A 23,976-nucleotide genomic window follows, 5' to 3' on the forward strand; every position below is an offset into this window, starting at 1 on the left:
ACAATGCATATGTAGATCAAATCATGATATACAGTACACTTTAAATATCTTACAGTTTTGCCAATTATCTCAATAAAGGTAAAAAAAAAATGAAGTTATGCTACCTACAGACTATGCACTAATATCAAACAACTTAACTAAAAACTATATCCAAGATAATTATAATGGGAAATTAAATATTTTTATCAAGTGTTAAAAGCAAAGTTAAATGGGATTTGATAGTAAACAATTAAATATCCAACTTTGTACCTTTATAAACCTAATACTTGTTTTTAAGCACCTATAAAACACAGAAATTTTAACCTATCTTTTAGCCACAACAATCAAAATACTATAATGTTTAAGTAAAAAAGCATGCTACCTTATTCTAAGTAGATAGAAAAAAAAAATGAAAATACAATGAAAGTAACTTATTTTCCAATTTTGATATATAAAGTTAAAATCAGAACTAAATTCTTAGTGTTTGTTGACTAAATGCTTAGGAAAAATAGGAAACAATAAGCAATTAGTGAATCAGAAAAAATATTATTTTGAAATGTCAAGAGGTGATTTTGTTAGAAAAAAACCACATGTAATTTAAACAGAACAAAAGCAAAAATTAAGAGAGAAAATATAATTTAATTCAGTAAAAAACTCATAAGTCTGACAAGAACAATCAGATTGAAAGAAAACTGGGGGAAAATAAACTGAACTGCTTTTGCAAAAGCTTTCAGTCTTAGATAATTTATTGGTGATTTCGTTTGAATTTTGTATTCCATTCTAAATAAACTTACACCAAGACATGGAAGCAACCTAAATGTCCTTCTACAGATGGATAAAGAAAATATGATATATATATATATACATTAGTTATTAAAAAGAAATCATGTTGTTTGCAGTCAACATGGATGGACCTAGAAATTATTAAACTAAAAGAACTAAGCTGAGAAAGAGAAAGACAAATATATGATATTGTTTATATGTGAAATCTTAAAAAAAAAAAAAAAACTAATGAACCACAAAACAGAAATAGAGCCACAGACATACAAACTTATGGTTACCATAGGGGAGATGGTGGGGGAGGGATAAATTAGGAGTATAGGATTAACATATACACACAGCTACTAATAAGAGAGATAACAAACAAGGATCTTCTATATAGCCCAGAGACCTATACTCAATATTTTGTAATAACCTGTAAGGGAAAAGAATCTGAAAAAAATATACATTCACACACACACACATATATATGACTGAATATTTTGCTATACACCTGAAACTAATGTAACATTGTAAACCAACTATCCATTAAAAAAAAAAAAGTCACACACACAAAAAAAAGTCACAGAAAATAAAAATCAGCATCAGCTAGACTAGCAGCTAGATGTTAAAATGCTTATTATGTTTCAGTGACCTAAATGCTTTACATATATTGTCTTATTTAAGTATCACAATAAAAATAGGTACCCTTTATTATACCAATATTCAGACACACTAGAAAGTTTCAAGTTCATGTAAAATATTGGAATTTAAGCTTGAAACCAACATCAGTAAATATTTAAATAGAAACTGGGCAAATCAAATTTAGTTCTGTTTAAAGAAACACTAAGATTGCAAAGTATACAATATTAAGGTTAAATATATAAAAAAATTCTGGATTTAATTTTTATTTAATAAAAATAATTGATATTAGAAGAGCATCCAACTAGGTTGAACAGATAATCCTGATATAATTTTTTTACATTTTTCTTGGCTGGTGGCTCATAGGATCTCAGTTCTCTGACCAGGAATTGAAACCAGGCCATGGCAATGAAAGCCCAAAATCCTAACCACAGGGCCACTAGGGAACTCCTTTGATATAAATTCTTAAAACACTACAAACAAAAGCCAAAATTATACTCAGCATTCCTATGAAAGAATAAGACAAGAAAGCCTATTTTGATCATTATGAGTTATAACAGAAATAACTATTTGTTGTAAGAAGAAATTGAAGCTGGAAAGAAAAGCTGAAGTTGATCAGTTTTATGAAGACTTACAAGACCACCTGCGGCTGCTGCTAAGTCGCTTCAGTCGTGTCCGACTCTGCAACCCCATAGAGGGCAGCCTACCAGGCTCCCCCATCCCTGGGATTCTCCAGGCAAGAACACTGGAGTGGGTTGCCATTTCTTTCTCCAATGCATGAAAGTGAAAAGTGAAAGTGAGTCGCTCAGCTGTATCCGACTCTTAGTGACCCCATGGACTGCAGCCCACCAGGCTCCTCCGTCCATGGGATTTTCCAGGCAAGAGTACTGGAGTGGGGTGCCATTGCCTTCTCCGTACAAGACCGCCTAGAACACCAAAAAATGTCCTATTCATCAAAATAGATTGGAAGGCATAAGTAGGAAGTCAAGAGATACTTGCATTAACAGGCAAGTTTGGCCTTGGAGTACAAAATGAAGAAGGGCAAAGATTAAGAGTTTTGCCAAGAGAACACACTGGTCATAGCAAACACCCTCTTCCAGCAACACAAGAGATGACTTTATACATGGACATCAAAAACAGTCAATACTGAAATCAGATTGATTACATTCATTCTTTGTAGAGAAAGATGGAGCTCTATACAGTCAGCAAAAACAAGATGTGGAGCTGACTGTGGCTCAGATCATCAGCTCCTTAAAGCAAAATTAAGGTTTGACCTAACGAAAGCGGGGAAAACCACTAAGGCAGTCAGGTATGACTTAAATCCCCTATGAATATTAAGTAGAGGTGACAGATAGATTCAAGGGATTAGATCTAGTAAACAGAATGCCTTGCACAGAGGTTCGTAATACTGTACAGGAGGCAGCGAACAAAACCATCCCAAAGAAAAAGAAATTTTCTTTGCAAGAAGGCAAAGTGGTTGTCTGAGGAGGCTTTACAAATAGCTGAGGCAAGAAGAGAAGCAAAAAGCAAGGGAGAAAGGGAAAGTTACACCCAACTAAATGCAGAGTTCCAGAGAATAGCAAGAGAGACAAGAAAGCCTTCTCCAGTGAATAATGGAAACAGAGGAAAATAGAAGGGGAAAGACTAGAGATCTCCAAGAAAACTGGAAATATCAAAGGAAAATGTCACCCAAAGATGGACACAATAGAGAGAAATGGTATAGACCTAATATAAACAGATCAAGAAGAGATGGCAAGAATATATAGAAATGTACAAAAAAGATTTTAATGACCCAGATAACCACGTGGGGTTATCCACCCAGAACCAGACGTTCTGCAGTATGAAGTCAAATGGGTCTTAGGAAGCACTGCTGCCAATAAAGCTAGTGGAGGTGATGGAATTCCAGCATAGCTGTTTAAAATCCTAAAAGAAGATGCTCTTAAAGTGCTGCACTCAATATGTCAGCAAATTTGAAAACTCAGCAGGGGCCACAAGACTGGAGAGGTCTTCATCCCAATTCCTAAGATTGCACTCATCTCCCATGGTAGTAAGGTTATGTTCAAAATCCTTCAAGCTAGGCTTGCTTCAGCAGTATGTGAACCGAGAACTTCCAGATGTTCAAGCTGGGTTTAGAAAAGGCAGAGGAACCCGAGATCCAATTGCCAACATCCATTGGATCATATAGAAAGCAAGGGAGTTTCAGAAAAACATGTACTACTGTTTCATTGACTAAGGTAAAGGCTTTGACTCTATGGATTATAATAAACTGGAAAATTTTTAGAGATGGGATACCAGACCATCTTACATGTCACCTGAGAAACCTCTATGTGGGTCAAGAAGCAACAGTTAGAACTTATATGGAACAATTAACTAGTTCAGAATTGAGAAAGGCGTACAAGGCTTTTTATTGTCACCCTGTTTATCTAACTTATACACAGAGCACATCATGTGAAATGCTTGGCTGGATGAGTTATGGGCTGGATCAAGATTTCCGGGAGATATACCAACAACCTTAGATATGCAGATGATACCACTTTAATGGCAAAAAGTGAAGAGGAACTAAAGGGCCTCTTGATGAAGGTGAAATAGGAGTGTAAAAAAAACTGGCTTAAAACTTAACATTCAAAAAACTAAGGTGATGGCATCCTGCCCATGACTTCATGGCAAATAGAAGGGGACAAGGTGGAGGCACTGACAGATTTCCTGCTAACGTCACTGCAGATGGTGACTGCAGCCATGAAAATACTTCTTGGCAGGAAAAAGCTACAGCAAACCTAGACAGTATATTAAAAAGCAGGGACATCACTTTGTGGACAAAGGTCCATATAGTCAAGGCTATAGTCTTTCCAGTTGTCACGTACGGATGTAAGACCTGGACCATAAAGAAGACAGAGCGCCAAAGAATTGATGCTTTTGAACTGTGGTGTTGGAGAAGACTTTTGAGAGTCCCTTGGACTGCAAGGAGATCCAACCAGTCAATCTTAAAGGAAATCAACCCTGAATACTCATTGGAAGGACTGATGCTGATGTTGAAGCTCCAGTACTTCGGTCACCTGATGTGAACAGCTAACTCATTGGAAAAGACCCTGATGCTAGGAAAGACTGAGGGCAGGAGAAGGGCAACAGAGGAAGAGATGTTGGATGGCATCACCGATACAATGGATGTGAACTTGGGCAAACTTCAGAAGGTGAGGGACAGGGAAGCCTGGGATGCTGCAGTCCGTGGGGCTGAAAAGAGTTGGACACAACTTGGTGACTGAACAACAACAAAGAAGAGATTAGAAAATAATTATATTGAAACAATTTATCTTTAGCAAATTAAAAAATAAGCAACAGCAAAGTCATTAGCTCCATAAATCCATTCCGTAAGGGGTCCAAATAGAAAAAAAAAAAAGACACAAAATAGACTTCCTATAGTACTTAAGGTGTTGCGCTACTGGTATATCTTTACAAAAACAGACCAATGAAACAGACTGGGAGTCCAGAAGCAAATCCACAGATACTCAGTTTACCAGCTTATGACAGCATAACAGTACAACATATTTGGGAAACGATAATCTTTCTCAATAAATGTGCTGTATATGCCATGCTGTTCTAAGTCTTGCCTCTTTGCCCACCCCATGAACTGTATCCCACCAGGCTTCTCTGTCCTTGGGATTTCCCAGGCAAGAATACTGGATTGGGTTGCCATTTCCTCCTCCAGGGAATCTTCCTGACCCAGGGATCGAACCCATATCTCCTGCATCCGTAGGTGGATTCTTTACCACTGCTCCTCCTGGGAATCCCTCTCAACAAACTGTAGTGTGTTAACTGGATATACAAATGAGAAATCCATTACAGATGGATTATTTATCAAAATATAAAAGGCTGAATAAAACTTAGAAGAAAAAATGGCAAAATATTCAGACTTTAGATGTCCATCTGAAAAAGAACTTATATCAACAGGGATTGACAACTGGAACTCTCCTTACACTGTTGACAGTCATATAATTTAGTATAGCCACTCTGCAAACTGAAAAATCTGAGTAAGGTTAGATACATGCAACCATATGACCCAACACTCCCCTCCTAAATACACACACACACACACACACACACACACACACAAGTGAAAAGTGTAATACATTCATCAAAAAACATACACAGGGATATTCACAGCAGTTCTGTTCCTAACAGCTCCAAACTGGAAATAATCTAAATGTTCAAATACACAAGAGATTAACAGTGGTACAATACAATGTGGATAAATACAATGAAAAATCACTACAATGATGACAACTGAATTAGATACAACATGAATGGATCTCAACTTTGTGCAAGAGAAGTAAAACTCACTATATCCTGATAAGTCAATTTATGCAAAGGTAAGAAGAGCTAAAGCTATAGTTTTAGAAGTCAGAATAATTACCTGTGGGGTTAGCAGTTAGTTACTAGAAGGAATATGGGGGGATTCTAGGGTACTGATAATGTTCTAGTCTTGATCTTGGTGATTTGTGTGGATTTGTGTACTTTTAGAAAATTCACTGAACTATATAACAATATTTTATGCATCTTTTCCCTTTTGCTGCTGCTAAGTCACTTCAGTTGTGTCCGACTCTGTGCGACCCCATAGACAGCAGCCCACCAGGCTCCCCCGTCCCTGGGATTCTCCAGGCAAGAACACTGGAGTGGGTTGCCATTTCCTTCTCCAATGTGTGAAAGTGAAAAGTGAAAGTGAAGTCGCTCAGTTGTGTCTGACTCTTAGCGACCCCATGGACTGCAGCCTACCAGGCTCCTCCATCCATGGGATTTTCCAGGCAAGAGTACTGGAGTGGGGTGCCATTGCCTGCTCCGTTTTCCCTTTTAGGTTTCCATAAAAATTTTACTTAGTTAAAATACTGGAATGCAGTTCCCTAAAAATAGCAAAAAACACCATAATATCCAGTTTAACAAGAAATTTATGAGAATAGGGATAACTACAAAATTATGTATATATACCATATTACTGTTAGCTTCTTTCAGTATCATTAACTCATACAGTTAATGTATTTCAAATGAATATTCAAGTATCATTTTAACTTGGGAAAAATACAAGTGATTCTAAAGTTAGTCTGGAAGCATAAGAGATGACTTCTTGAAAAAAATCAGAATAGTTAAAAAGACACAAAGCTATAATGCTTTCATCAATGGCACAAAATAATCTATACACTATACTATATACTGTATTTATATGTATACAAATTTATTAATAATATAGGTACAAAACCTTTGATTTTATAACTCTCTGATTAACTGGGTGTCAGCATTCGGAATATTTAGAATTTTTTAGAAGTAGTGTATGTATCAAACACCTCCAGCTGAGTCTGAAACAGTGTACTAATTAAGCACATTACTATTTTTCCAGAAAAATATGAATATTCGTATCAAAAGATATAAAGATTCATGTAGCCTCAGGTCAAACCAGGTCAGATTTTGCCTTGAAATGAATTTTGATGCTAAACTTAAGGGAAAAAATTAGCTGTCAGAACATTTTGGATTTTAGAATTGTGAATCAAGACAGACTGGGAATCCATGTAGGATAAGAGACATTATACATGTGTGTGAAGAGAGAAACCTTATTTTAAACAGTTGTATGAGTCAAATGTTAAATATTTAGGGAAAAAGGTACTGATTCTTTCTTTGTATCAGGTATCAAAACAAATTACATATAGATGAAGAGCTTATCCTAATTTTAACAAATCAAGAAGAAATAAATAGAAACCAAAATGATACAGTTGAATATTATCTGTGGTAAGGGATAAGCATGTGCTATTGAAGAAATGACAATTTCCTGCCAGAAATATAAACTGAAAAAAGTTTTCTAAAGAATGTGGCAAAATGTATTGAGATCCTTGAAAAGATGTACACTAACTTTTTGACTTGGTAATTCCATCCTCTAAAATATTACCTAAGGAAATAATCAAAAACATAAATATTTATTTACAAACATGTTCACTGCTAGTTATCTTTTAATACGAGCTAAAAACTGGATAATGCTTGATATTATTTGAAGTAAAAAAAAAAACCTAGGAAGTCATATTTACAGTTTTAAGTTCAATTATGAAGAAAAAATAATTTAGGACAAAAAGACCAGAAAGTATGCAAAAATGTTATCTAATATTTACAAAAAGAGGAAAAACTATTAAAAGAGAAAGCATCATATTAAAGTCAAAATTTGATACATAATTTCAGTAAGTTAAGTCTGAGACTGAAAGATGGTGGCCTGAAAAATGATGAACGTAGAATATATAGCAACATGCTTTTAAAATGACTTCTTTTATCAAAGCTTAACCTTGGTCTTCCTACTAGTCATGACATCTGGCTTTTGGCTGAATGCTGATGGACGTTAACTTACGTACAATTTCAACACTTACTAAATGGTTCTAACTAAAACAATCAAATATTTTAATTATAAATCTTCTAAGATTTGTCATACAACTGAATACACTAAGTAATGTCCAAAGAAACAGTGGATCCTTACATGTAGTTGCAAAAATACAGTACGAGGTACAGCAATTAAGTCTAGCACATTTTGACTTTTAAGGTAAAATGGGAATTATGGTTTTGTTCTTGAATATAAATTAAAGCTCTGAATACAGATTATCTTCATACTATTTATCTAGTGGATCCTGGCCAAGTGAACAAAAAATCCTGAAGAAAGTGAGTTTATTTTACTAGTATATGAATTCTTAGTACTTAGCATATACAAATTAATTGAATGAGAAGAAAATTTATAATCTTCAGCATTATGTAAACTTCTGAAAACAAGAAGTGACTTGCAAAGGGATTTATTAAAAGTATCTAACCTAGAATGACTGCCAATATGAAAGAATTCAAACTTTTGAAGTTAATGAAAATATTTATTCAAACCTAACTGTACAAGCTGAGTTAAATAAACATTAACTGTATTAACTATCCCTGGTTCTTTAGAAACAGACCACTTCCACATCATAAAAATTTATTACAACACAAATTTCTGCAGTAAGGTTCAGCAAGTAAGACGTGATTTCCACATTGAGAACTGTTGTGTTAAAGTAGGATGTTAAAGGCCCAGTATTAAAAAAAAAAAAAGTTGAGGAAAATGACTCATAAATATAGACATTTTCAGAAAAAACCTTGCATATACTGATATTAAACAAAACACAAAGCACTTAAGAGAACATACTTTAATATCTAGGCACAATTGGTCAAATATGAATTATAATTTCTGTACTCATTTAAAGGTTTAAACCAATTCTTCAACTTGACTGATGTGTGTGAGTCTAACATACAGAAGGCACCTCTTTCATTCTCCTTAAGGACCTTTTGAGAGTAACTCTATAATAAGGGGTACAGAGACAGCATCCTCTATCCAAGTGTAACACAGCCCATTTTAGGAGAAACTAAATTAAAATAGAAAACTATGATTTCTCTTTTTACATCTTATGATGGACATGGCTTTCTAAAAGGACAACAGAAGATAATCCTCCATACAAGCTTTAACATAGAACACAAAATTTAAATTAAATGTGCATTGGTCACTACTATGTAAGAAGTTTATGAATTAGTGCAATTCTTTAAATCCCCAGTATTTAGGGGAGAAGTATATACATACCAAGAAATTTCAACTACTACATAACCAAACTTTTTATGGCTCAATAGTCTAAATGCTTAAAGTTTTGTAAAAGATCTTACAAGTTATAAATGAAAGATCAGAACACTTGAATGGTGTTCAAATGGCATTAATATTCTCTCCTTAAAACAAAGAGACCGGAACAACCAGAAGAAACAAAGTGTAAAATTTTAGGAGTACAATCTTTACTGCAATTGTAAGGAGTGGCAAAGTTATTCACTCTAGGAAAAAACCCAAATCATTAATTTCTGGTTACTTTATTACCATTTGAATTCCTTATAACTTCTGCACTAATTACTGGCTGTCTTCAGATGTCTTGTAGGACAATTACTGAAGGCAATTTATAAGGAAAAGTGTAATTTTCCCACTCAAAGTGAGAAACTATTCCAGATGAGTAAGTTTCAAAATTAGAGATCATAAGAAACCAAAAAATAAAAGAACATCAGGCTGATTTAACCTCTATTTCAACAAGATTTACACAATATTAACAAGATGCAATTGTTAAAGCTATACAGTTTTGCAGATTGGCTTTACTTACATTTCTGCAAATGTTTTTTCCACAATACCAGGTACATCTATTTACAAATTGGGAAGCTGCTTTAAAACAGCATGATTTAGAAATAAAGTGAAATTTCAGTACAATGAAAGAAAGTGCAGGTCATGCTCTCAGATTCTGTCAGTATCTCATTCCCTACACTCACAGTTTAAGGAATCGTAGTTTTAAATAGCCACTGTTCTTATATGTTCAGAATATTTACTCATCGTAATGCAATGATAACAAAAATTTGTCCACATCCATTCCAGCTGGAAATGAACTGGGTAGCTTCTTTTTCTGTCAAAAAAAGAAAGAAAAAAATGAACTAAGTTGACATATCAAACTTAAACAAGGCCCAAAAGCTAGCTTTCTTATTAAGTCATGTAGAACTTCATACACTACCAAAATTTTTGTCCAAAGTTTAGTTCATTAGAATTTTAGTTATACAGAAAGGTAGACACAATTTTTTATAAATCCAAGTTTAATAAAGTATACTTCAATGGCACCTCAATATTATTTTAGAGCACAAAACATTATACAAATTCAGTATATGAATGTTGAAAGAGACAAGATAGAACATGCTTTTTATATAAGGTACTCATTATTGCTAAACCGTAAACCTCAGAAAGCTTTACTAAGATTTTAAGAGTAACAAGTACTTTTCAAGTTCCAAATATTTAATATACTCCAGACACTTTACATGGAGAAGGCAATGGCACCCCACTCCAGTACTCTTGCCTGGAAAATCCCATGGATGGAGGAGCCTGGTAGGCTGCAGTCCATGGGGTCGCTAAGAGTCGGACACGACTGAATGACTTCACTTTCACTTTTCACTTTCATGCACTGGAGAAGGAAATGGCAACCCACTCCAGTATTCTTGCCTGGAGAATCCCAGGGACGGGGGAGCCTGGTGGGCTGCCATCTATGGGGTCGCACAGAGTTGGACTCGACTGAAGCGACCTAGCAGCAGCAGCAGCAGCAGACACTTTACAAACACTACATTTAGTCTCACAGCCATTGGGTAAGATGTGTGTAACTTCATGTCCAATGATGCAGTTAAGACTCAAGAGATGTTACAGGCTATTTAATAATTAATGGTAATAGAACCAATAAGCAGGAGATGCAGGATTCAGCCCAGGCTTAGAAACCAGGATTCTTTCCTTGATATCACACTTCCTTTATGATATTTTAAACCTTTCTATTCATATTCCACTTACTAAATGGCTAAACTGAGGAAAAATTACTTTATCAGTGATAACCCTATATTACTTTCCTCAGGTAAGCATGGTTAAAGACAGGTAAATTTAACTTTTACATTGCTCCAACATATTAGCAAGTATAACAATCTATGGAAGAGATGGCAGGACATGGGAAAGAAACCTAACATGAAGGGGCTGCAAGCAGTTTTCACTTGATAATTACAAATAATAGTGGCTCCCCAATTTTTCATCTTATGTCATTCTTTCCACCAAACACCTTTTCCCAAGGAAGATGTTTATAAGTAAATGCCTTAGCAATTGTTTGGAAAATGTTTCACCTAGTTAACTTCTGAGTACCACAATGGCTGAGAGATACTGCTAGAGAATGTATTTTGTCAATCAAAACCCAAAGCTATCTTGATTAAATGTTAAGTAGCTATGGCAAAAAATGATGAGAAAAAATGTGAAAGAAGGACAACATGTGGTTTTGAAATTAAAGACTTTCCAACTTGCCTTAATTTTCTTCTTTTTCATTGGCATTGACGAATTTGCAAGACTTTTGTTAGAAGTGCGGGAGTTTCGCTCATGCTCATCTACTTCCTCAATTTTCCGCTTTTTTGTGGTGCTTCTTGAAGATGCTCTAAATTGTTGGGTATTGTCTTTTAGAGGAGTAGATGAAGTAGTCCTAGAGATGGCTGCTCTGGAGAGAATCATTAATGTATGGGCAGCCATGTTCACACTGTTTTCACTCCCTGTTTCACTGGCAGGGCTGCAGGCAGGCAAGTCTGGCGTGACAGGAGGGACCATTACTTTGGGTGTGCTGTCTTCACCAAAACGCCTACTAGAAGGGACCTTGATACCATCTGTAGGTTCTTCTTTAAGTTTTTCCCCTGCTCCTGAGCCAGATGTTCGGGGTACAGATAAATCAGCACTATCTGTGAGTCTATTTACTGGGCCATGCCACTGAATATCTTGTAACATTTCTGTGGTATGTTTGGTGAGTGGGTTAATCAAAGAACTGGCAGACTTGGTTTGATCTTGTTTCAAATCCTTCACAGGTGCACCTACTGAAAAGATATTTTTACTGTTTGAGGATGTGCCTTGTTTTCTGGTTAGCTCTTGAAGTGAAGTTACAGTTTTCTCATTCCGCACACCCCCATTTTGCTGCCCATTAGACAGTTTTGAAGTTTCTGGATTTTTCTGCCTTTCCACATCACTGCACAGTTCATTCTCCTTATTAGCTGTTGCTTTATGGAAAGACTCAAGTATAGTTTCTGTTGGTGAAACTTTCTTTTCTGATTGAGTTTCTTTTATGGTGGCATGTCGGCCAATGGGAGTTTCTGATTTAGATAAAATTTTAGGCATAGAAGGTTTCTCCCGCTCTCTTCTGACAGCATTATTAGCAGGGGGTTTTAAGGTGGAGGACACAATGGGTGAGTCAAGGTTAGAAAATGAAATGTCATTTCTTTCCTTGCTTTGGGACACCAACTTTTGATTCGTCCCCTGTGTATTTGCCACAGGAGAAGCAGTGGTATCAAAACAGAGCACACGTCTGTGGCTTTCAAATGGCTTGCTAACTGGAACTGTACTTTCTACTGAGAAGGGAACTGTGGCTTCTTCCAATTTTTTCCCAAGATCTGTGGCCATAATCTTGTCAGAAGCTTCAGTTCTACAAGAAAAAAAAATTTTTTTTCTTAGCCACATAAAGAAATTCTTTGTTTTTGAGCATTCAAATACTCTATGATAGAAACTCCTTTTATGCTCACCGCTGTGCATGACATCCAACTGAGTGACTTGATGAATCCACCAAATTATTTACCTGTTTCCCTGGAATTATAAACAAGTTAATTAGAAAAGAAAAACATTCCTGAAAGTACATTTTTCTGAAAGAAAATAGAACAGATCACAGAATCTGACATCATGAGAAAAATTTAAGCTATAGCTAATGTATAAATGAAATACTTTCATGTACTGGATCTAAAAAAACAGCTTGGTAGTATATACAAGATGATCATTTTACTGAAGAAATATGTAACAAATGACCTGCTTCAACTTCAGGTAAATATGAATCCAGTCTTTGATCTACAGATTACAAGGATCAATGTAACAGTTAAGGGCAGTACTTAGATCCAAAAAGTTACTTAAAGAAAACACTTTATTCCTATTTAAAAATTCTGCTTATTTAAGGTGTCATGTTTGCAAGCCTATGTCACTGAGAGGACATGCTCTGGAGTTTTAATATCCATATTTTAATTTCCAAGGACTTCTGAGTTTATGTGGAAGGGCAGCAAGATATGAAGCTGGGAAGGAAAGCAAAGATTATACTGTGGAGGACTTTGTGTATTATTCAAAAGGTTTTATAGAGAATCTTTTAAGAGTTTTAACTAGGGATGATGCATGAATAGACTTGTTTTAGGAAGTCACTCTGGCGACAGCACAGAAGATGAATTAGAAATAGGAATTCTACATAGATGGCTAAAAATATTAGAGGTAGGAGATGATGAAGGTCTTACAGATGGGCACTCGCACGGATATGAAGAATAAATGAGGAATACATGTTGACACTAACCAAGAGGTAAAACGTAGGCAGAGGAGGTTTTTGAGGAAGAAGTCAGACTTAGATATGTGGGTATGTAGATCTTAAGTTACATAAAATTAGAAAGGGAGGAACACATTCATTCTAGAAGCTACCAACAGTATCAACTGTTAGACGGTAAAGTAAGGTAAGAATGGAAAACATCCAATGCATATGGCAGTATTAGGAGGTCACTGGTGAGTTTAAACTGTTTTAGTAGAAACATGAGAAAGGACATAATATGGATGAAGAAAGACTGGGAGATAAAAGAGGGTTGGGGATAAAGGGCTGGTAGGCGGAAAAACCCTAAAGGAATGGTGGGAATGATCCTTGTATCGATAGTTGAACAGCCACAGAGGGAAGGAGCCAAAGAAAGAAAAGATGAAGATACACAGAAGACAGAAGGTAGACAGCATTAACCTTAGAAAGAATGAAATATTTCTCTAAGAAAGAAGGGAAAAGGGAAGAATGATTTTAGATGAATGGGTACATATTAAGTGGGAGTGATGTGAAAAAATGGACTTTACTATTGATAAAAATCAAAATCATTGGCTTAGAGTGAGGATAGTAGTGACTGAATAGATTTGAGAAAACCTGTGGAAGTATGAAATAGTATGAAGGAGAAATGGGAGAAAAAGAAGACAGGTAAGCATTTAAAATGATCACTAAATGGCAGTGAGGGTGAGAAAATTTTAAGTGTTACTGAATGGCATCACTTCTGCAGTCATTGTCGTGTCTGACTTTTTGGGACCCCATGGGACTGCAGCACATCAGGCTTCCCTAGCCTTCACTATCTCCCGGAGTTTGTGAAAATTCATATCCATTGAGTCAGTGATGCTATCCAACCATCTCATCCTCTGTCGTCCCCTTCTCCTCCTGCCTTCAATCTTTCCCAGCATCAGGGTCTTCTCCAATGAGTCAGCTCTTTGCATCAGGTGGCCAAAGTACTGGAGCTTCAGCTTCAGCATCACTCCTTCCAATGAATATTCAAGGGTTGATTTGCTTTAAGATGGACTGGTTTGATCTCCTTGCATTCCAAGAGACTCTCAAGAGTCTTCTCCAGCACAATTTGAATACATCAATTCTTTGGCACTCAGCCTTCTTTATGGTCCAACTCTCACATCTGTACATGACTACTGGAAAAACCTTAACTTTGACTATATGGACCTTTGTCAGCAAAGTGATGTTCTAAAGCAATGCTAAGAAGCCCAGGTATAAAGGCAGAGAAATCTCTGGCTGCATAGATCCATGACTAGAGGGTATCAAGCAGACATGTTAGAAGAATGTGAATATGAAAGTGTTTAGGAATAGTGGGAAAAGTGGCTGATGTGGTAGATTCTGGGGTTTAGCCTAGATAGGGAAGGAAATGAACCCAAGTGAAAATTCAGGTAAAGGTAAGGATTCAGGTAGTAAGAGCTCTCACTGGTTGAAGACAGATTCAATATCCATGAAAATGAGAGTAATTAGAGAGAGGTTACTGTTAAAAATTACATAGGTCTAATAAAACATTAAAGGTAAAGGTATGGGAGGGACTGGCTGAAAAGAATATTAAAAAGACTTAGAAATGAAACAAGTCAAAAGTTCCGAATGTTAGGCATTTTGTCACCCATGAAGATTAAAAAGTCTGAGCTAGAGAAGCTTGAGAACTCAGAACAATATTCATAAAGGTCTTGAATGAAAATCTCATGTTACTTTGCATATGCTGTCTTTTATTGTACTAAAAATCATTTACTTTAGAGTAGTCAGCATTATCAAATTTTTTCCATTTATAAATTATTCTTTTCTAATTTTTCAAAAGCAATCCTTTATTTCAGCCCTCTTTAGGATTCTTCTATATTTTCTTTTATTATTTGTTTTGCTGTTCACTTTTACCTGTTAATCTTCTTGGAATTCCTAATTTTATATATAGTGTGAGGAAGAGATTATTTTTTTCCTGTAATACATAATAGCTGGTAGATTTCATTTATTAAACAAACCATTCTATTTCTTCTGACCTTTGATATTATCTCTACTACATACAAGTTCCTATAAATACATGATCTCTTTCTAAATTCTGTTCTGTTCCATTTTTTTTTTTTTCTAATAACTGCAAAAACTTTAAGCAAAGGTTGGACAATCACCGTTAGGAAAGCTATTAATATTAAAGAAAACAAAAAACAAAAAGATTACATAAAGTTGACATGAATCAACTCTAAAACATACCTGTACAAGGTTTGTTTTTTAGTCCCTGACTCTTCAAAGATTTTTGAGGGATAGGGAATTGAGAGATACTTCTATTGCATACAGGTGCTGCCAAAGGCATATGAAGGACCTAGAAGAGAAGAAGCCATTAACTGTATTTTGTTTGAAAAGTGGCACCGAGCCATTTTCAGTTCATAAATCTTACCTGCCGAGGAGGAGCAGAAAAGGTATTTCCATTCTGTCCAACCACAGACACAGGAATCATTCCCACCATTCCTTGAAGTACAGGTTGGACAGGAGAAGCGATTATAATGGCAGATCCTTCAAAAACAACGATGACAACAAAAACAACAATTCTCAATAAAATGAGATTTTTCTTTCATAAATACAAGGCACCAAAGTAATTATTAATTTGAAATAAATTCTATACAATTATAAATTCCTTTTTATATAAATCTACTTTCCTTAAAAAAATTAATTTAGGGACAACAGCAAGACTAACAAATTGAGAAAAAGTCAATCTGAAGTAAAGTATTCTATGGCATTTAGTCAAGCTAAACATCATGAGTAAGCATAAGACTCTTTAGCCAGGAGATCATATTACAGTTGTAACCTTGATTCCCCTCTAGAAAAAACAGTGAAATTGATTGAAAAGTTGGTAGTACAGGTTTCAGGTCTGAATCTTTTACCATAAAATTATGTCCTAACTGAAGACTGATAAATCTAAGATTTACTCACAAACCCAAACTATTATCTGAGTGGTATTTGTCCAAAAAGGTCCAGATAAGTGAGCAACGAGTCAAAACTGTGGGGGACAGTACAATGTTCACATGGAAACGTCAACCATATAGTCTATGGCTATCATAATTCATTTAACCCTGTCCTATAAATGAATCTTTTCCTAATAAATTCATTAACTGTTCCTGTAAGTTTGATCTCCTCACCTTCATGAACACTTTTCAGTCTCTCAAATATCTACCTATCCTTGTGCTGCTTAAGATTCCCTTCCTTTTACTCCAAATACTATTTATTTCTCTAAACTTTGGCTGAAGACCCACACGGCCTACTAATTCTGACCCTTTCTTTAACTTTAGATCCATCAGGCTTGATACTTAACTGCTGATATTTAATCTGCTTTAACTGTATGACTAAATGTAAAAAGAAAAAAAAAAAAAAAGAGGGGAAAAGAGCTTGGGAATCAATAAATAAGAAGTGTAGATGAATGTGCCACAAACTCCAACTATAAGGAACATACAATCAAGAATGACCATCATGACAGGCATTCAATCAGGAACTACATATAAAATGGCATGTAATAAATGCCACAAGTCCTCCTATAAACAAAGAATTCAAAAGACAGGGATCAATTTTCAAAGGTGGAAAATAGTGAGAAATTACAAGGAGTATTACAGAGGGAGAAATTCAAGTTTTTGTCTTGGAAGTCTGTCCAAATAGGTAATAAATTTCTGGAAAACCAAGACTCTTAACAGCTATTTAAGAAAAATCTCCCACAACATTGGGTTTTAGTAGGTATACAGCTTTTTGATGAATTAGTCTCCCCACTGCTCTCTTTCTTGTAGCTTAGACATGGATTGAGAAGTGTGGAAAGAAAAAGAAGTGAAACAGTAAACCACTGAATTCCATAGCTGAGCAGTAGATTAAAAAAGAAGTATGACTGAATTCTCTAAAGTAGAGAAGGCATAATCACAAATTTCCGAATCTTATACCATCATCCATGATTTATTACCTTCTAGTCAATCACTACACACACAAAGTAGATCCCATTCCAGAGAAATGAACTTCACTATGATGTTCTTAGTTACCTTGTGAAAAGTTGGGTGACACAGCTTGATTGACAGCAAATACACTATTTGACCTTGGGGGTGTCTGTAATTGAGACAGTGGAGGTTGAGCAGTCATAGGTGCAGAATTTCCAGGCAACACCACAACATTTGACTGACTGACAGTTGTTCCTAAGGCTGTTGGATCAGTTACACAAGTAGCTATCAAAATATTACTTGAATTGCCAAAAGTTGTGCTCGTAGCTGGCATTAACTGTATGTATCCTCCATCCTTGGAAACACATGGCGTAACATTGGTTGAAAGAGCAATGCTGTCTTCATTCTGCATGTTGTTTACTGTAGAGTCTTCAGGTTTGAGTGCTAAAAGGCTCTGTTCCATTGAGGCTGAATCCCCAGTTCCTTCAGCAGATGAGATAGCGCCTGTGGTTTCTTCGGAAGACAGGCATTTAACTAATTCTGCATTTCTGGCAGGTGATTTAGCAGGAGACGACAAAATTATAGTTGGCAAGTTTTCTCCACTGATACTAGAAACCGCACTGTTAAGTTCGGTATCTGAGGAAACAAATGGATCATCACTGATGATAATTTTGAGAGAGACTATATTTGATGCATCTATCTCTGTAGATTTGTTGTTAGCAGGTTTATTATTAGTATTCTGGGACTCAGGATGAGACTCCCTCATTGAAGAACACACAGATTCTGAAGGAAGAGAATGTCTATCTTCTATAGGATTACTTTCTGAAGGCATCAATGTAACTTCTTCACAGTTATTTTCACCTAAAGAGAGAAAAATACTATCTCCATCTTCTTTTACAGAAGATGAAGGCTCTTGTGAATCCAAAGCAGCTTTCTCAGACTTGGAGGACTGAGTTTCATGTATTGTATGATTTAACTCAACAGATGATGAATCATTAGATGGTTGTTTAATTGAAGATACTGAATCTTCAAGGTGAATTTCTACTTTTTGTTCAGATACAGTTAAACCCGAATTTTCAATAGACGCAGGTAATATCTGAAGCGAAGAATTATCTTGGCAATCTCTAAGATGCTGTGATGCAACTGGTAGCACATTATTAATTTCAATTTTATTCTGATGAATTTCTCTAGAATCTGGTGACTTGGAATCATGGAAATCAGCTTTAAGTCTTCTTGTATCATCAGAACTTTCACAAAATTGACCTTTTTTAGATGCCTTTCCAGCTAATGGAATATTTTGGGGTAAAAGTTGAGAAGTTTTTCCAGAAAGAATTAAGTTCTCACTGTTAGTTTCACCACCAAGGGAAACAACTGAACTTATTGGTAGAGGAGACTGATCGGGCTGTAACTGAGATTCATTCTGTACACTGGGAGACAAAGAATTCTTTTCAACTTCCAGAGCCATTTCAGTCTCAGTGGACATCTGACTGGTGTATAATTCAGCACAATGCTGATTACATTCAGCATCAGAGTTTACTCTTTCATTAAAGTCACTCAAACTGGGCACAGACTCAAAGGTAATATCAAGGTTACACTTCTGTTCAGTAGATACAACTGTTTTAAACGCCTTTTTCTGGATGCTAGAGTCTATGTGGGAAAAATGTTCCTGGGCTTCCTGTCTAAGCTCATCATGGTTGCTGCCATTCTTCAAAACATTTGATGTGTCTTCATTTTGATAGGAAGTACAAAATGAGGGTTGACCAGATGGATCATCTGCAAAATATCAGGATGGCAGAAACATATGTTGAGTGTATATAACGGCCTGAGGTAGTCATCTTTAGTGTTAAACATATTTTCCAAGGAGATAACTAATCTTTGACATACCAGCAAATGGAAATATGATAAATTCTCTCATTTTTTTGAGTACCAAAAAATTTACAGATACTTCTCTTATCACTGATGCCTATTTATACAAGTGTCAAATTTTTTTCAAGCTTTTTAGAAAACAGATGACACATGAAGAAAAAAATATATACTTTTAAGAACATTTAATATGTACCAACATATAAAAACTGTCTACAAACACGCAGTTTTTTCAAAACTGCTGACTTTTCAACTTCTACCATACTATTTGATATATTCATTAAGAAGGTGAAATGGGGCCAAGTACATTTTGCATAACTTTGATGTTATTGTGTACTGTTTAAGATTACACACTGAATAGCAATCATATGATCAGTACTGGGATATAAAGATGAATGACCCAATTTGCCTTTGGTGATTTAGAAAGGGAGGCAGATACAGAACAGAAAGTCATAATAAAACAAGCTAATAACTTTAACAGTATAGAACAAAAGGCACCTTTTCGAGCCTATGGAATGTGAGAAAGTTATAAAGAAGTATGTCATGAGGAGACCTTGACAAATAAAAGAAGTGCAATAGTTAGTAAAAAGGGCATATAAGAAAATACTTATATACTGTCATACATCATTCACAGTTTAGAAAATATTAACAATATGAAATATATAATGGGAAAAATCTAGAAAAATGTATAGCAACCATTATCAAATTCTGTTAATGTGACACTGGTAACAAAATAGTGGGTATGGAGCACATGAAAATCCTTATTGTGGGGAAATCAGTAAAAATTACATCCAGGTAGTCAGTTTCAATGGAGAAGGCCATGGCACCCCACTCCAGTACTCTTGCCTGGAAAATCCCATGGATGGAGGAGCCTGGTGGGCTGCAGTCCATGGGGTCACTAAGAGTAGGACACGACTGAGCGACTTCACTTTCACTTTTCACTTTCATGATTTGGAGAAGGAAATGGCAACCCACTCCAGTGTTCTTGCCTGGAGAATCCCAGGGACGGGAGCCTGGTGGGCTGCCATCTATGGGGTCGCACAGAGTCGGACACGACTGAAGCAACTTAGCAACAGCAACAACAGTCAGTTTCAATCAAGTGGGAAGAGACTTTCTTAGAAAATAGGATTTCAAGTTTCATTTTGTGCAGGGCAGGGTACAATCTTCCACACATAATATATATGAGAAAGACATCCTACTACAATTCAACCTAAGAAGAAATGGAGGATTGGGCTTGGGTACAGGCAAAGGACTCTCAGTAGGAATGCAGTCTGACATTCTAAAACTAGGTTTTGGAAGACATAATGTGAAACTTGGAAGTCATGAAGTTTTTTGACGGAGTTGGAAGGAGTAATGGCATTTAAGAACAGATGAACAGAAAAGATTACGTTGGCATACCTTGGTGTAGACAGAAACGGACAGAGTGGTACCAAACAGGCATAAAGTTTAGCAAGTGTGAGATGCCAGGATAACATGAGAGAAGCCAGGATAATGGTTATGAAAGGAATAGTGGTTGGGAAGGGATACGAACAGATGTTTTTGTGGTGCTGGTGGTATTCTATTTTTTGACCTGAGAGATTGTTATGTGGGTGTTTGCTTGCTGATAATTCAATGGGAGAAGTATATTTTTATTGTACAACATTTCTGCAAGTGTTACAGGATTCCCAGGTGGTACTAGCGGTAAAAACCTGCTTGCCAATGCAGGAGATTTAAGAGACATGGGTTTGATCCCTGGGTCAGGAAGATCCCCTGGAGAAGGGGATTCAGTATTCTTGCACCTTACTCCAGTATTCTTGCCTGGAAAATCCCATGGACAGAAGAGTTTGGTGGGTTATAGTCCATGGGTCACAAAAAGTCGGACATAACTGAAAAGCGACTTAGCATGCATCACAAAAATGAAATTTTGAAAAACTTGGCAAAATTTTAAAAGATCTAAGACAGACATATTCATTGCCTGACCTCAGTTACTGTAGGACAATTATGTGCCATACTGGTATTCCATGAGAGGCAGAAACATAAGAAGTGACTTAGTAAACATACAGGAATATGACCTAAAACCTCAAAAATCTATTAATTCAGGACCATCAGCAGAGTATACAACCTCCTTTAAATAAGAGGTATAGAGACTGAGCACTCAGCTGTATTTGCTTACTAGGCTGGATATTAATACCACAAATCAACCTTACATATTAGGGATTTATTCTGAACATGTGCCTCAAAAAATTATGTTTGAAGTTATAGACTTTGGTTGAATTGGTCAATACTAGTCACACCAAATTGTGCATGTCAAGTCTATTGTATCATGAAGGAATGAGTAATAAAAATTCATCTTTTAATCAACGTACTAAAAGTATGGGAATAATTCAAACAATTTTCAAATTAAACAACATTTTCTGCCTTAGAGATTTTGGGATTGATATTAGGATTTAGATTGGTATTAACAAATTGAATTCTTACCAGATTCTTCTGTTTCAAAAGTACCTTTAACTGCTAGATTAGTTTCACCTGCTAAGACTACACTGGGATTGGTTTCCATATGCTGACTGCAAATGCCTTGTGATATATTTTTATTATTCTTTGTTTTACCTGTTAAAACAGGAATAGGGAAACAATTGGTTAAATGACCAAAATAAAAATAAGCATCAATTAATACATCTTGACAGTGGTCAGCAAATATTAAAGTTTGGTTTTAATTATAGTCCTTTGATTATGGTTTTTAACATGTTGCCTTATATATCATTGACAAGTATGATTTTTCCTCTAGACCAGTAGTTCTTATACTTTACTGTGTATCATAATATACAGGTCCAAGAATTTGCATTTTTAACATGTTCTCAGATAATTCTGATCTGCTCGTTAGGAGACTACACTTTTAGCACTACTGCACTAGGCCGTAAGATGGAAGGCAATGGCCAAATATTTTTATTTCTTTTGTGTTATCCAAATGTGTTTAGTATAATGTGTGCATAGTAGTAGACCACAACACATTTTTTTTTTCACAACACATTTTTGATGACTGGAAATACTGCCCACAACTATCCCTCTCACCCACAAGACTGCTCTCTACTTTTACAGCTACAGTAGCTTTAAGAGAAACAAGACTTTCCTGGTGGTCCAGTGGTTAAGAATCAGCCTTCCAATGCAGGGCATGTGGGTTCGATCCCTGGTTGGGGAACTAAGATTCCATATGCCTCAGAGCAACTAAGCTCACATGCCACAACTAGAGAGCCCCACGCACCACAATGAAGATCCAGTGCAGACAAAATTAAAGAGAAAGAAAACACTCTTTCATATGAAAAAACAGGAACTTTCTCCATATGCTCTGGGAAATGTTATTTCACCATTTAAGCTACTTCTCCAAAGAAATTGGAGAAACATTTTTTCCGAACTATCTTGAAAGAAATGGTCTACCTACCATAGTCAAATAGATCAAAGAGTGCCTGAAAGGCTGGATCTGATTCTGTCTGCTCCAATATATCCTGTATAGCTTCTTCAGACATATGGATCTCACTCTGCAAAAACAAACAGAAGTGACTCCAATTGAATTGATATGGTTTAATACCAAGAAAGTAATTACAGGACATCTATTCCCTTCCAAGAAAATTTCTTCTGATTATAATACTATTCACTCAAATTAAAACAAGAAGACTAGCAAATAGAAAGTGAATGTTCCCTAATTCTACTATTTAATCACTTTGGTGAATATATTCCCAAACATTACAATAAAATAAACCTAAGAATATTTATGAATACAAAGTAATATCAAGCTGCAATGTTCATACTTGAGATACAGCACGGTGTAAGTTTAAGTTATACCATGTAACTTGACGTACATATACTGTGAAATGATTACCAAAAGAAGCTTACTTAATATCCATCATCTCATATATATTTTTTAAAAAGAAAAAAAATTTTTTTTTCCTTGTGAGAACTCTTAGGAATATACCCTCTTAACTTTCAAATACTGTTGACTGTTGAACAACATAGGTTTGAACTGTGCAGGTCCACTTATATGCAGAATTTTTTCAATAAATATGTACTATAGCCCTACAAGGAGAAGGAAATGGCAACCCACTCCAGTACTCTTGCCTGGAAAATTCCATGGATGGGGAAGCTTGGTAGGCTACAGTCCATGGAGTCGCAAAGAGTTGGACATGACTGAGTGACTTCACTTTCTTTCTTTCTATAGTTCCTTTTGGAGAAGGAAATGGCAACCCACTCCAGTGTTCTTGCCTGGAGAATCCCATGGACAGAGGGGCCTGGTGGGGCTGCGGTCTATGGGGTTGCAAAGAGTCGGACACGACTAAGCAAGCAACACATAGCCCTACAAAATCCAACTTTGGCTGAATTTGCACTTGTGGAACTGATATATGAAGGGCTGACTATAAGGCTTGAAGTGGGCTTTTGATTGCATGTGGGGTCAGCAGCCCTAACCTCAAGCTGTTACAGCAGTGTTAACTGTAGTCACTGTGTTGTACACTGCATCCCCTGCACTTATAACTGAAAAGTTGTACCTTTTGACCACCTTTGTCCAGTATTCCAACCTCATATCTCTTTTTCTATGAGTTTGGTTTAATAATGTTCTTTAATCAGCTTTCTTCATATTAGTTTGTTGTACACTGCTTTCTAGATCATCCAATATAAATCTATCTTACTATTTTTATCTGCTTGTTTTTGTCTCATTTTATTTTAAAAAATTTTTGACTTTTTTTGGCTGTGCCACGAAGCATGTGGGATCTTAGTTCCTTCATCAGGGGTGGAACCTGTGCCCCCTGCAGTGGAAGCAAGGAGTCTTAACTCCTTACTGCCAGGGAAGTCCCTTTATCCATATTTTAAATACTTCCTCTAAATGTTGGACAATCCTTTCTTATGTGCTCATCCTTAAAAGCAGCATG

General features: G+C 35.9%; 1 protein-coding gene across 2 annotated transcripts in view; it reads right to left on the reverse strand.

Moving 5' to 3' along the window:
• Nucleotides 1-8,549: 8,549 nt before the first annotated feature.
• LOC129628378 (protein NPAT) overlaps nucleotides 8,550-23,976 on the reverse strand; it is a 51,322-nt gene continuing 35,895 nt past the window's right edge. For both annotated transcript variants that reach the window (XM_055547811.1, XM_055547812.1), the window contains 8 exons: nucleotides 22,497-22,593; nucleotides 21,539-21,667; nucleotides 17,324-18,991; nucleotides 15,706-15,821; nucleotides 15,522-15,630; nucleotides 12,511-12,571; nucleotides 11,258-12,413; nucleotides 8,550-9,842 (listed from right to left, as the gene is read on the reverse strand). In XM_055547811.1, coding sequence (XP_055403786.1) covers nucleotides 9,765-9,842; nucleotides 11,258-12,413; nucleotides 12,511-12,571; nucleotides 15,522-15,630; nucleotides 15,706-15,821; nucleotides 17,324-18,991; nucleotides 21,539-21,667; nucleotides 22,497-22,593 — 3,414 coding nt within the window. In that variant the 3' untranslated portion in view covers nucleotides 8,550-9,764. The remainder of the gene's footprint in view (nucleotides 9,843-11,257; nucleotides 12,414-12,510; nucleotides 12,572-15,521; nucleotides 15,631-15,705; nucleotides 15,822-17,323; nucleotides 18,992-21,538; nucleotides 21,668-22,496; nucleotides 22,594-23,976) is intronic.

This window comes from Bubalus kerabau, chromosome 15, assembly GCF_029407905.1.
Source record: "Bubalus kerabau isolate K-KA32 ecotype Philippines breed swamp buffalo chromosome 15, PCC_UOA_SB_1v2, whole genome shotgun sequence".
Lineage (NCBI taxonomy): Eukaryota > Metazoa > Chordata > Mammalia > Artiodactyla > Bovidae > Bubalus > Bubalus kerabau.